Source organism: Aspergillus pseudotamarii, assembly GCF_009193445.1.
Source record: "Aspergillus pseudotamarii strain CBS 117625 unplaced genomic scaffold BDV38scaffold_24, whole genome shotgun sequence".
Classification (NCBI taxonomy): domain Eukaryota; kingdom Fungi; phylum Ascomycota; class Eurotiomycetes; order Eurotiales; family Aspergillaceae; genus Aspergillus; species Aspergillus pseudotamarii.
In genome coordinates, this window is record NW_022475038.1 from 359,472 (window position 1) to 373,701 (window position 14,230).

The 14,230-nt window shown below is 47.4% G+C and overlaps 5 protein-coding genes across 5 annotated transcripts; 3 read left to right on the forward strand and 2 right to left on the reverse strand.

The window, feature by feature from the left end:
- Positions 1-485: 485 nt before the first annotated feature.
- BDV38DRAFT_282585 (uncharacterized protein) lies at positions 486-905 on the reverse strand (the record flags this gene model as incomplete). The annotated part of the gene is made up of 4 exons (XM_032059812.1): positions 486-579; positions 626-712; positions 767-837; positions 891-905. 4 exons carry the CDS (start codon positions 903-905, stop codon positions 486-488), a joined length of 267 nt encoding a protein of 88 aa, XP_031914039.1.
- Positions 906-2,859: 1,954 nt separating this feature from the next.
- On the forward strand, positions 2,860-4,334 carry BDV38DRAFT_292599 (wax synthase family protein; the record flags this gene model as incomplete). The annotated part of the gene is made up of 2 exons (XM_032062042.1): positions 2,860-3,674; positions 3,729-4,334. The coding sequence occupies 2 exons, from the start codon at positions 2,860-2,862 to the stop codon at positions 4,159-4,161; spliced, it is 1,248 nt and encodes a 415-aa protein (XP_031914040.1). The 3' UTR covers positions 4,162-4,334.
- A 2,666-nt stretch (positions 4,335-7,000) lies between these two features.
- BDV38DRAFT_282587 (uncharacterized protein) lies at positions 7,001-7,741 on the forward strand (the record flags this gene model as incomplete). Its single annotated transcript, XM_032059813.1, has 1 exon — positions 7,001-7,741. The coding sequence occupies one exon, from the start codon at positions 7,001-7,003 to the stop codon at positions 7,739-7,741; it is 741 nt and encodes a 246-aa protein (XP_031914041.1).
- A 3,579-nt stretch (positions 7,742-11,320) lies between these two features.
- Positions 11,321-12,650, forward strand: BDV38DRAFT_270995 (aromatic ring-hydroxylating oxygenase subunit alpha; the record flags this gene model as incomplete). Its single annotated transcript, XM_032057241.1, has 2 exons — positions 11,321-12,162; positions 12,236-12,650. The coding sequence occupies 2 exons, from the start codon at positions 11,321-11,323 to the stop codon at positions 12,648-12,650; spliced, it is 1,257 nt and encodes a 418-aa protein (XP_031914042.1).
- A 432-nt stretch (positions 12,651-13,082) lies between these two features.
- BDV38DRAFT_282589 (DUF202 domain-containing protein) lies at positions 13,083-14,023 on the reverse strand (the record flags this gene model as incomplete). The annotated part of the gene is made up of 3 exons (XM_032059814.1): positions 13,083-13,136; positions 13,205-13,488; positions 13,660-14,023. 3 exons carry the CDS (start codon positions 14,021-14,023, stop codon positions 13,083-13,085), a joined length of 702 nt encoding a protein of 233 aa, XP_031914043.1.
- Between the last annotated feature and the right edge of the window lie 207 nt (positions 14,024-14,230).

Sequence of the window (14,230 nt, forward strand, 5' to 3'; positions counted from 1 at the left end):
TCTGATAAAGAGATACCACATTTTCATGACTTTATCCTTGCTGCAAGTACATGCTCAAAAAGCTTCCTTTTTGAACTAAGACCGACATTCTAGCGGTCGTCGGGATCCTAGTCCGGTCCATGTTTGCACTACGAGGTCGTCAAGAACTGGATCAATAACTGCAACTGCAATCAAGGCAGCAATGTCATTCAATCGAGTCACGCATCTAGAGTTGCTAAAAAGGACAGCGTATACGTCGGTATCCAGCCCTTGAAAGCACGTCGCACTGATTGAACAACTCGGGGATTGTGCTTAAGAATATGGAACTACACAGTTAATATGGCATAGAGTACGTTATTTATTACATATACCCACAAGTACGCCAGATTCATTCTTACGAGTCTACGTTTTAGATGGGAAAACAACTTATATGTAACCTAATAGCCAAACCATACGCCTTGTTAACACCCGAAGACCAAAGACAAATGCCCAAAACCTCCCAAAAGTTACAAATGCCACTCCATAATATCAACATTCAAGCCAGGAGGAACATTCACATTCTTTAAATCGTCAAGGTTGGCTTCGTCCGGTGCTTCCACCCTACTACAGTCAGTTCTGCGCCTAACCTCAATCACAAGGCACGTACGACATATAATGGATCGGAGGGGTAGTTAAATTAGAGTCGAATTCATCAGGGAACTGGAGATTCTTGTCGTGATAAATCTCCCGTAAACTGTTTATGGATATTAGCCTGTGAGGACGGGATAGAACCTCTTGACATTCGTACTGATCAGCAAGCTTTTTCCCGTCTCCGTAGTATATGTGGGCTAGCTCGTTGTCATAACTGACATCAAAGGTCTGCGGACTGGTTAATACCGGGAAATTGTAGATATTTCATGCTCGTATCTTACGAGATCTTTAACCATCTTGTCTTGGGTTATAATATGTCTTTCTTGAAGCAAATGCAGTAAGCTGGTGTGTTACACTCTCAACTCAAAACCAAGCAGCGGACTGCAGACTTTATAACTTTCCATGGACGGTTGTTCGATCTAGATTCCAGGAAATAGCTTTCTCGATAAGAGTTAGCTTTACTTCCAGCCGAAGCTTCTTTTACCATTGTCTATTGTTCTCATTCGTGCGGGTCGGTTGGTGAGGTCATATCTGACCTCATGCTCGACCTCAACCATGGATCACGTACCGAGAACAGCCATTCCTTGCCATTCTTCAAAGCTATCAATCAAAGCATGCTTGCTATTGACATAAATCTCCATGATTGGATAAATGCCCTTGCTGTCTCGGCCCTTCCCCGCTTTCCCGCTTGCTCCAAGATCTATATCCCGGGATCTTTATCATCTCCTTCACAAGCAAAACAAAACCTAGAAGAAGACACTGTATCAGTAGGTCGGTACTGTGTAAGCAGAAGACTTTTGGCGAAAAAGGGCCTAACGGTTTACTGATTTGGATATATTTTTTGCGATCACATAGACATGTCATAGATCCCTCGAAATGCCTAACCGGGATGCACGTAAAAGCATACTAGAAGTAGATGATTACATCAAATATTGTCCTGAATGGTCAGCTATAACGTCCTTCTACTTCCATCCTAGCCTCATCAGCAACCACGGTCGGTTCCTAAAAGTGGGACATACCTCTATCACACTCGCCGCAAACAACAATAGATTGGTGTCTTGCGGAAAAGCCCCAGTCCAAGGCTCATAAGCTGGAGCACTTCGTCGACTTCATAAAAAAGAGTTTTTGGAAGAATACATGGTACGTTTCCTACATTTGCCTATTTCAATGCATAGGCTGGGAGAAGTTTTACAGTACGCCCAGAAGATGCCATAAGATTCTACCCTTGACACTTCTCCCAGTCACCAAGTTAAGGTGGGTAGGTCATCGTATCATATCCAGCCAATTATAAGGAAGGATTTTATCCTATCCAGGCTCGATACCCAAGGCCAACCTGCTTTGGTGGACCCTAATTTGCGCTAGACAAATCCACTTCATTCACCTTGTTCTTCGTAGTTTATGAAGGCCATATTACGAGCCATAGAAGCCCCCTCCTTTTAGGAAGCTAAAATTGCATGGTTCTGATATGTATTACAACATACCTTGCATGATGAACACATAGCTATATTTCCGGTACTTCTGGGTTTGTGTAAGCATTTCATTATGCAGGGGAAAGCGCGCCAAGTAAGGCTTGTTTGTTGAAACACATCCGTGTGCTAAGCATGTTGCGTAATATTTAACTGGAGCTCGTGATATTGCACATGCTCCAGCGTCAATTTGAATCGTTTGTTGGATATAAAATTGTAGGCAATTGATAGTGTATGCTGCGTCAGGTACTGCAGTGTGCGAGTTGTCGAGGCGGGATGCGCTAATGTAAGAACATGGTATTAATTATCGCACAACAAATATAGTCATGGATAAATCTTCCCCCGTTGAGTACGTTCTCTGCCATATCTGCCTGGAAGATGTGAAATTATAATCAACGGGACTTCTCGTTTGAGTCTCTTGTTTGGGAGGAAACATGACAAAGCATCCAGCGGAGCCTATACGGATGACCCACATACCAGTAGCAGTAAGGAGATCTGCACGACCCAGTTTCAGCCAACCAGAACGGACGAAGAAAATAGTAAATGGGGCTATTTCGAGGCTCCATCAACAGGAAGATGGCTCGTATTTTCGATTCAACCAATCAATGTTGCCAAAGTCGGGATAACATTGCTTTTTTCCTGCAAATAGATGCTGATCACCAACCAAATCGTAGGCCCTAATGCAAACTGAAAATTTTAGTCTCCCAGCCTCACTCAGCCCAATCGCTGTGAAAACTGTCAGGATTTCTGTACCCCTTCGTAACTCTCTTTAACATTCTCAACCATGGACCCCGCCACGTTTGAGCCCTGGCGTGTCCCACTGGCGCAATGGGGCTTCGTCCAGCTGGTAACGGGGTTAACTGTGGCTCTAACGCCGTCCCAGTCTATCGTCCGGTCCATGGCCGCGGCGATCGTAATAGCGTTAGCATACTCGTTCCAATCTCGCGTCGCTGAATCCTTTGCCGACACGAGAGCGGGAGGGCCGTTGGCGGCCATGTGTTGGGTGAACGTACTGAACGCCATTGATATGCTGGTGTTGAGTCGGGTCTCCTACGAGGCACAGGTTGAGTGGGAAGTGAAGAGATCTGGCGATAGAGCTCCAAAGAAAGAGAGTTCCTACTCCCTAAAGTCGACTCTCGTCCGTCGAATTCTCTGGTCGCAAAACATCGCGTTCAATTATCGCCGCATCAACACGCCGTGGCAGATTTCGAGACTCCCCGTGTTCGATAGCACCAATCCGCGATATGTACCCTCCCGTTTAAAGTTTGTACTGGAGGGCAGTGTGAAAGTATGTATCGCGTTCTTATTGGTACATCTATGCACTATGGACCCGAACGACCCTCGCCTGGCTGGCGCTATGGCGGAGCTATCGGACAGCAAAATGATTCTCGCCCCTTGGTTGCACGGGACATCGGCAAATACAATCCTGGTTCACTCTATGATCACTATCTCATTCGGGATCGTATGCAGGGCCTCCATCGTGGGGATGTATAGCCTTGGAGGCATCGTGCTGGTAGCGTTAGGAATTTACGACCCCGTGGAGTGGCCACCAGTGGCCAACTCACTGACCGAAGCTTGGTCTTTAACACGACTATGGGGGTAAGTCACCTAGCCTTTCGTCACCACAAATGAAAATCGACTAACAGGTATCAGAACGGCATGGCACCAAGTCCTCCGTACGCTTCTCGTCTCCAACGCAGACTTCATCTCTTTCTCTGTTCTACAGATACCCCCTAAGTCGCGGTGGGCCTGCTATCCACGGGTGCTTTTCGCTTTTACCGTGTCTGGATTTATCCACATGGGAATGGACTTGGCATTCGGCGTCCCTCGAGACAAAACCGGTGCTGTGTGGTTCTTTTGTCTCCAGGCTCTTGGCGTTATGTTTGAGGGTGTCGTTCAATCCCTGTTTCGCGCTCAGATTGAGAGAATGAGTCCTCTCTTTAGGCGTGTGGTGGGATACGTATGGGTGGGGCTGTTCCTCTTGTGGACGACGCCCGTGTGGTTGAATCCCATCATGCTTTGTCTGTATAAGGATGGACAACGGGCTATGTCTCCAGTTCCTATCCTTGGAGCTTTGCCATTATGATTCACATGTATCGGCCAGCTATGCCTGTTTCTTAGAGATACATTTGTGTAGTCATCAGCCAGCACTGCAACTAGTTAGACGTACTTAGAGACTATATCACGTGACTTAAGCCTGGTTAGGAACTTAAGGTAGTAGCTGTTTGCGAATGCCCTGACCAAAAGAACATCTGCTAGGAAAGAAAAGAAATATAACAACAGGGTTATACTTCCCTCAAGTAAGATCGTTTATTTGGATGAATATCTGTACAATTAAACAGAGTGTTTTCATAACCATCAGATGTGTTCACAAAAGTGGTTGTTCAGAGACATAGAAGACCTAAATATATATATCTTCTAGTCAAGATATCATTCACTACAAGACACCCAACCAACGGATCCCAAAGTATATATCACCCATGCAATCAGTTAATTTTGTAAGCTATCATAAACAACAAAAATGCGTATCTATACTGGTCCATAGCATATCGTCATTACATTCAATTACTACATGTCTCGATGCCATCAACGAACGATTTCATGGACTCGAAAGATGCCAAGAGCGCCTCAAGTCAAGCCACCCGTCCGTATCGATAATACACGTCCAACTATAGAGTTGCGCCCAACGCTAGTGTAATCATGTTTAATACGGTAAAGTGACAATTCTATTACAGCGGGTTAACCTGTGGCGCAAAGTCAGAATGATGGCTTTTCGTGCCCGCAAGAATAATTTTCCGGGTCATAAAAAGTACTTCTCCGTATTGCTATTTGTAATTGGAATTGGGTAAAATCGGACATGTCTACGGAGTAGTTAGTGAAAATGTGATATCCAAGTTGGGGTAGACCAAGCACGCAATCCCATGACCTGTCCAACCCCCTAAGTGACCTAAACATTTAGTACCATCTAGTCAAAACCCCATCCTTAGAGACTGAAGCAAGGGGGAGAGGCTGAACGGTCCGAGTTCCAGGTTTGATGCAAGCCATTCTGAGCTGTAAGAGATCATCAAGTGTTGATTACCAGTAAGGAGTAGATTATCCACGGATTACATCTCCGAGTAACCTAAAGATGCAGGAGGTGGCGCGAACATGGCTTAGAAATACACGCTCGCTGACCGCATGCGGTCCTGATATCATATTTGATGTCTCTTTTAGGGAGTCTATTATGCAATCTTTCTAAGCGATGATGGACTATGCGACCCCTAAATAAAATAGTAAGCTTGGTATTCTTGCAGACAGATGCCCGGTCGTTTTGGAGTGAGTTACTAGCATTGAAATATAGCTAAGTATTTCTCTATATTACTAAGAAGGGATTACCTTCACGAACAGAGTTGATTAAACGGCACTTCTTGAGTCTAAATTTCTCATCTACCGAAGCTTCTCTGACACTAGGTTGTGTGTGCCCTGTGTGGAGATGATCTACAGTCAAGCTAGAATATTCGATAGTTCACCGGATTTACACCGGCCAAGGAAAAGTAAAGTAAAACCTTAACTGCCGACGCATGGAAAATCGCGCCATTCGAATTATTATGATTTGCAAGACGGTACATCTTCATCTTACATGTCTCCCTCTTTCTAGAAAATCATGATTTCCCGCCGCGGAGGCTTGCTGATTGACCCGTATTTCTAACTTTGGTTGTCGCTCAACACATCAACGAAATAAGCAACTGATCTACTAAACAAAGCTAACAAATGGCTGGTAGGCTAAAGCGAAGTGTAATGGTTAGCGGAGCGATAATTGAAGGCAGCCAGAGCCACAGTGGAGACTATTCTGTGTACTCCGTATCTACCACGCATGTTGATGAACGCTAATATAACGATCGACAGGGACCCGACCCTTAAGCCTCTAGCCAGTGGCTGGGCCCAATGGTTGGCATAATTTACTACCTGCAAAGCGGCATTAGCCAATCAATAGAACAAATTAAACCACTGTCCAACGCCATAGCGCAGGTACATCTCGCAGGATGGTTCACTTTTCTGGAAATATTCAGCCAGAAGCTGATTCCCACTAGTTTGGTATCATCCTGGTCTGGTAAAGATGAAGATGGTAAAGCCGGAGAACCGAGATCTGTCGGCATTCAGGTTAGTAGGGTGTGTAGGACCCATTTTGTTCTCAGGACTGCTCTGGGCATTTCGTATGCAAAGTACCTACGCACTGTAGAACAGATGAAGAGCCAAAATAGGAAACTTCAACGATGAATTAGTACTGGCCCCTCGCTTTGGAGAGGGAAGCAAGACTGGGTGATGAAAGCTGAATCACACAAACTACAGCGGCTTTACTCTGTACTGCTGGTTTCTCATCACCCATGTCGAGGGACAGATACCGATATCGTGCTCCAGTATCTTTTTATGATAGACATATCCCAAGACAAAGGTATATGGCCATTGGCTGGGTCTGTTGATATATCAAATTACAACAGACGAATCGGATCTGGATACTTACGGGGGGAGGTAATTGAGCATACTAAACAATACACTGACGCATAGGACTGAAGGCTGCCCAAGGCTGATAGTAAGATCGTCCGTCAATCATCCTATAACGCGATTCATGCCATCAATAGCATGGGTACTATCTCCACCAACACGAGATAATTGCCCTAACTCCAATTCCATCTCTCAATTCTGGATCTCTGGAACGTCTCCACCTACCCTTGCTGAGAAGGCGTCAGGACTCTCATCTGGGTCTCTGGCGAAGGACGATCACCCTGTTCAACTGTATATAAACCTGTTCCTAACCCTCCAGACTACAGCCTTTTTCTTCAGCATCAATCACTCACTCTCTCATTCATTCATTCATTCCTATTCAGTCTTTAATAATAATAATAATAATCCCAGCCTCTCATTTCTCTCCTTAACATACCTTCAAAATGAAGTTCGCTTACATCCTCTCTGCTCTGGCTTCCACTGCCGTTGGTGCCCCTCTTCTGGACAACGTCGCCGTCTTGAGTGTCCTGACCAACAAGTTGCCCGTCGTCAACAACCTCTTTGACCTCAACGGGCTCTTGGGTGGAGTTCTCGGTGGAGTTATCGGTGGACTTCTTGGCGGTGGCAGCAGCGATTTGCCCCTGGGTACCGTTATCGGCTTCCTTGGACAAGCACCTACCGGCACCACTGGAGTCATCCCCTCCGGCCTCCCCTCTGGCCTTCCATCTGGCCTCCCCTCTGGACTTCCCTCCGCCATCCCTACTCCCTCCAACGGAGTCGTTCCCTCTGCTGTTCCCTCTGCTCCCGCCACCGGCGCCGGCAAAGGCAAACTCCTCCAGGACCTTGCCCCCGAGGTCAACAACATCCTCGTCGTGACCGGCACCGACGCCCAGATCCTCCTCATCCAGCTCTCCCCTGAAGTCACCGCCCTCGTTGCTGGTCTCGGTCTCCCTCAACTCGCCGCTCCTCTCGGTGGCGTTGTCGCCTCTGCCTCCACCGTCGGCGTCCTCGTCAAGGACCTTGGCCCTGCCGTCGAGAATGTCGTCACCGTTGTCGGCAAGGACGGCGGTGCTCTCCTCGTCCAGCTCTCCCCCGAAGTCGCCGGCATCGTCTCTGGCCTTGGTCTCCCCCAAGTTGGTGTGCCTGTCGGTACCGTCATTGCCATCGTTGGTAAGAGCCTGTAAATGTAAGAACTGCTCCTCTCCCCCCTTTTTCCTATGTCACCTAATCCATTCATCGAGCTAACCTTGGGCCCAGTTTACGCTAGCATCAAACGGCTTATGAAACGATGTTTCGCGGACAGACGGAGGACGAACCCTCGATCGTGTGTACATTCTGGGGAAAATTTAGATACCATTCTATGTTTTGTATTTTTTGATCAGCTCGAGACAGCTTTTTAATTGCACTGGTTTTGTACTAGATACTAGTGCGTCTCTTAGACATAGATTTAATATATTTATGATTTCGTGGTGAAGATGATTCCATTCCAATTTCCCTTGTCCTCGTTCTGTTGTATTATCGTTGAGAATACCCCGGAGTAAGAAACCTAAGTACTTGGGTATTGTATCTCGGTTCCCCTGAATTCTCAGATTCCAAAAGGTAAGGGGTCTTCTGCAGTGGATGTATGGTAACGGTATGCAAGTGAGTGGGGGGCATATCATATCATAACATACATTTATGTCCTATGGCATATCACATAGGTCTTACCACCCGGGAAAAGGTTTGGCGTACATGGATTGAGGTTAGATATCGGGTTACTGGATGGGGAGTGGCCGTTTATCCCTCGCTATGAGATAATTCCGGACTCTGAGTATAGAGTATAGGATCTTTTCTCATACCTATGGCGCTGCTACTCGTTACTTACCGAATTACTACCTTGTGGTTTCCTCTCGGCTGCTTATCGCAGAATAGACTGTCAACCCACCGAACAAGAAAGAAAATACCTGTCAACCTGACAATACCCTATAAATTACGCTCAAGAGACACCTATGGTGTCCGGACATTGTTGGGTGGTCGGATGGGATGATTCTGCGTTTGTCATTAGCCAAGGTAATGAATGCAAGAAACCCGATGTCTCATATATTGGACTCTACGAGAACGGGATAGTTATGATAAATTTTATTTAATGCTTTGCATGCAGCTGATCCTCACGAGGACTACCTAGACCTAGCTCCGGTATAGGATCCCAGATGGCCAGGATCTTGAGGATAACAACCATATTTTCTATCCGCTGATGAACTGACCCTCCGTCACCGAATAAAATCAGTCCATGCTTCTCATCCGGTGCAGCATCCCCGTAACATCGTCATATCTCGTCAAGGATTGTGATTCGGCCTATGTCTCTCGTAAGTAGCAAGGGCGCTTGATTACTTATCGTGAATCTATTAAGGACCATTATAAAGGCGTCCAACCAGCCTGTCCAACGGGGGAATCAGATGGGTATAGATTGCTACAAGCCAGAAGTGCTGCCAGATCAATCCCCGGTAGAATGGAGGTTATGATTATATCGGACAGGGAGACAGTTGGCCCTTCTACGTCGGTACCGAAGTTAACTCGTTTCGAGACATACTGTCGAGCGTGTCTTTCGCTATGTATGTGATGTGGCTAGGGAGGATATGGTGATTGAAGAAGTAGTGCTGTGATTCCGGGTTAATTCTTAGATGGTGTTTACTTTGTAAAAGACTTGTCTTGTGAAGTCTTTGGTGTCTCTTGCTTGCATGATCTGCTTGGGCTTACTCTGCGTCGCGCTGATCTGGGATATTATCTTCGGAGGGGCTCACTGAGAGAAGGACCGTGGTTAGTATAATCATCGAACGACTTGGGGCGTATGACAAACAGAGATGTATACGCATACTTCCTCCCGTGAGGACTTGACCCCAATACCATTGTAACGAGAACTACATAGTAGGATACTTGTGCACATCTTTCCGACACAAAATTTGCAAGGTTGAGATGAACAATAGCCGATAGGATCATTTCTCCGCCGCCAAGAAAGCTCGACTAGGAATACGCATAGAGAAATGCGAAAGACAACGGTCTCGTCCGAAAGGTATATCCTGCTGATCACCCGTGCAAGTTCCCCTTCCGGAATGGCCGTCGACCGGTTCTACGGAGATCAGCATCATCACCAGGCTGGGTGATCTTAGGCATGTATAACTCCTTGATTCAACTTCACAAAAATAATGGCCTACAAGGCTAGAACTACATTACACTCATCCATTCTATTGGCTATCTGCGGGCTAAGAAGTCTTCTAGAAAATTCATTGATATCATAGCTATTGTGCTCTTTCCAATTCATGCCTCATCGGCAACATCGCGGACATATCGACCTCTTCTCCGCGGTCTGCCGAGACCATTGAATTTCGGCTTGAACCCGAAAGGATCGCCTCCAGCCCACCCTCTTATCACCCGTACACCTATTCGGCATCGGAGCGCGGGGATGGCGGATCTTGGGCATTGATATGTGGGGACGTTCATGTCACCATGACAGCCTAACGCAGCAAAGCGCACATCAGCACACACATCCTCCCTATAACGATCATGCTGGTTTAAGTTATAGTTATTGAGGGGTGAAAGTATGTTCTCATTCCTCATGCCCAAACCAGTTTACTCCGTGCAGCATTAGGGAGTATCTTATCTGCGTAGTGGCAGAAGAGATCAGATCCAGGCACGGCGGCTGGAAACCGACCCACTATTTCGGCGATGGATGGATAGAGTGGAGCACTTTGGTCTTGTTATCTGCACGGGAGAACCGACAAGGAGGGGTTATTAGTGTCGGGTTTGCGCCCGGACTAATGACTATGGATTGCTGCTTGTTTTTGATTGCGTTGTCTAGATGTCACCGGACTGTTCAGTAGCTGACTTTTTTGCGCTTTGTTGATTAGCCGTTGTTTGGTACCTGTTCCTTTTGGGAAAAAGTTTCCAGTGTATCCCTCACATGACCTCTTGGGTTGTTGCAGTGGCGAGCAGTACACTTTTTTTTTTTTTTCCCCTTGTTCGATCGCTGGGAGTGTAAGTTGTATAGCTTGTAGAGTTATAGTGTGACTCGGTACCAGATATGTTTTGTCCTGTGAATCATTATGACATGTTTTGTGTCTTCAATTCTGCTGTTGGTGATTGTATGTACGGTGGAGAATGATAGTGATACATGGAATCAAACATCAGACCAAATTGAATGGATAATCTGTGCACATCAGTAGAAGGAGTAAATAGAAGTGGATATCTGAAGATAAGAGGCAAGAAAAGGTGTGGAGAGAAAAGCGTGAGATCGCCTCGAAATAGCCCAGGTGTAAGTTGGAAAGGTGGGCGATTAAGGTGCGTCGGGAAAGCCGACGCCTGCCACCCTCGCTCGGGCGTCCCGCGGCAAAGGGTCCGACTGATCAATGGTATCTCGGCCCCAGTGCCGCGAGTCTCCAGGATGGATCTCCACGGCTGATTTTGGGTAAAACATACCCATTTCAGGTGGGCTCCTTACCCCATGGGGTTATTGAGTCCATAACCACCGGGTACATTCCACAAATGTCTTATCAATGTTCTCATTACGCATTCCAAATCCAGTTTAGCCATGTGTCATGTTCATAGTGGCAATGGTGGAGCTTGATGAAGACCGAGATTACGATCAGTTGATATCAGAAGGGGTGTCTCAGTATGGACATAAAAAGGCGTCTCCGGTCACTACTGTTGGCACAAGTCTGTCTACCAAGATCACGAACAGAAGCAACACTGGGACACTCTACTGTGACCTTCTCTCTACACAATCAGCCATGGCTTCAATGCTGCACTACTTCAACTTTGGCAACAAGGCCTCCACAACTAAGGGCGCGGAGGTTAAGCCAACCCCCGTCCGTGCTCTGCCGGCATCATGGTATACCGCGCCGGAGATGTATGAGCTCGAGCGCCGTGCGATCTTCTCGAAGAGATGGTTGTTCATCACCCACAGCTCGCGTCTCAAGGAGGCGGGTGACTGGCTCCGCTATGAGGTCGCTGGATTCGACTTCGTTATCAACCGTGACCGACAAGGCAACATCAATGCGTTCCACAATGTCTGCCGACACCGTGCGTACCCCGTCATCGAGGAAGAGGGTTGCGGAAACAAGAAGATCATCGCATGCCGCTACCACGGCTGGTCCTACGGATTGAACGGCAAGCTGGCCAAGGCACCCGGCTACCAGGAGCTGGATGGATTCGACAAGGAAAAGAACGGTCTCTTCCGCATCCACGTCAAGGTCGATGTGAACGGCTTTATCTGGGTGAACATGGACTCGAAGGACGTCCCAGAAGTTTCCTGGGAGGAGCACTTTGAGGACGTCGACAAGCAGGCACGCTACCAGGAGAATGGCATCAACTTCGACGACTACGAATTCGACCATACCTATCAAATGGAGGGCGACTACAACTGGAAGATTCTGGCGGATAACTTTAACGAGTGTTACCACTGCCCCACCACCCACGCAGATATCCCGGCATTCCTCAACCTGGACTCGTTCGACAGCGATGTCAAAGATGGACATATCCAGCACCATTGCAAGTCGACCCCCGAACAGATCGCGAAAGGTCTGAACACCGCCAGCACCTATTACTTCCCCAATTCATCCATGACTGTCACGTAAGTTTTACTCCCCCCTTCCCCTTGAATCTCCAACCGTAAACGGGATAATGTCGCTGACCTCCGCATACAGGAAACATTGGATGATGGTTCAAAAATTCCTTCCGAAGGGTCCCAACCATTCGACCATGGCCTATGAAATCTGGAGACATAAGGACGCGGCGGAAGAGGATTTCCGACTGATCAATGACATGTATGCGCGTGTCATGGGAGAAGACAAGGTTCTCTGCAACAACGCACAGAAGAATCTCAACCGGGGTGTCTTTGTCAACGGCCAGCTGCACCCGAAGTACGAGAAGGCTCCCCTCTTCTTCCAGAGCACCTGTCGCGAGGTTGTCACGGAGCACTTTGACCGGGAGAAGAAGGAGGGCCGGGAGATTTGGCCGGCGAGACAGCAGTTGCCCGATGACGCTAAGGTTAGCGCGAAGGACGAGGAGATCTGCTCGGGTCTCGCCTGTGGAGCCCAGAAGGAAGTTTTGGCTTGGTGATGCGATGAAAACGGATCCTATGATATTTTCTCTTTTCGGTTATACCATTTTTTTTTGTTTATTTGCATGCATTTGGAGCGAATTTGCGAAGTTTTGTCATGAGTCCTGTATGATGTCTCTTTCGATCATAGCTAGTGTTAGGTGTTCGTTAGGGTTAGATTGCAATGCACCCCTGAAGATAGATCTAACATTTTATCGTAAACGCAATCATGGATAAGATTCATGGACATGTGTCCCCATATACCGACAAAGGATATATCCCTTGCTCCGCAGGTGTAGATGTCAAAGCTTGCTTTCATTAGATTTGGAGCAGAGTTAATTTGCCTCTGCCTATCCTGAACACTAAATGCCATGTTCTTGATCCACAATGTGATGGCCATCCCACAGTCGTACTGTACAAGTCTATTACTTCTTTCGAGCTTTTGATTTCTGTTATTCAAGTTCAACCATGACCACAATTGACAAGACAAAAAGCGCCAAAATTATCTATGCCAGATTAGCTACCATCATATCTCTTCTTTAGGTCACCTAATCAGTAAAGCAGAATTACCTACCAATGCGATTAGCAGTCCGATACAATTCAACTCCCAACCGCCGGCATAGACGGTTCCCAATGCGACCGCATTCTGTTGTGTCCAAAAGCGACACGCTCCTATCACTGCTACCACGGCGGCAATGCAATGACACGTCACAGAAAGGGGGATGGCTATTTCATAGTATGTCAATTGATCAGCGGATGAAGGCTGTTGTTGGAGGCGAAAGAGCTGAGCAATTAGTACGCCTTGCATTGCGATGACCACTGATGTCCGGATATAGGCGAGGAATGTCCGCTCCAGCGCTAACATCATTAGCAAGTGCGCCCCTTCTTTATCGTGAATCATGGGGGGAGGGGGAAAACGGTTGAAGAAGACCGAAGAAGACCGGCTCAGTAACGTGACCCGGCCGCAATTGAAGTCGAATCCGTGCAAAGGGGAAGAAGGTATGAGTATGGAGACGGTAATAAGCTTACCAAAGTGATCGCGGTTACTTTTCTGCGGAACGGTCAAAACCACGTTGCGTGTCCAGAAACGCTGAACCTTCCCTAAGAGCCCCTTACGTGGCGCTTGACTTCGTTCTGTGCGTTGACTGGTGCGAGAGGCCGTCCGACGAGTAGTAATGCGATATTCGCCAGAGGAGATCGATGCTGTTGAGGAGCCGAATTCATTGTCCAGCTGTGTCTCAATTTGGTGGAGTTCTAAGGCGTCTCGTTCGACACGATTTTGGCCACGGGAATGAGTCGTGGCCGTCGGCGATGGAGGTCTGGGTTCGTGACCCGTGACGGAAATGACGGGCTCATCATCCTGATGGTGGTGATGGTTGGACCGGACTTCCATTCTCTGCGAGGAACGGGGCCATCAAGCAGTCTGGGGCAATCCTTTAGGGAAAGGGACGAGGTAAGGGAGTGAATGTGGAGGCATTCCTGAGTTCCAGGTTGACATTTTTTTGCTCGGCGACTCCCGCCGGAGTCTTTCAATCGCCGAGGCAATTGACCTGTATCATTGGCTGCATCACACCGCGAGAGAAAAACCGGTTTTGGAATG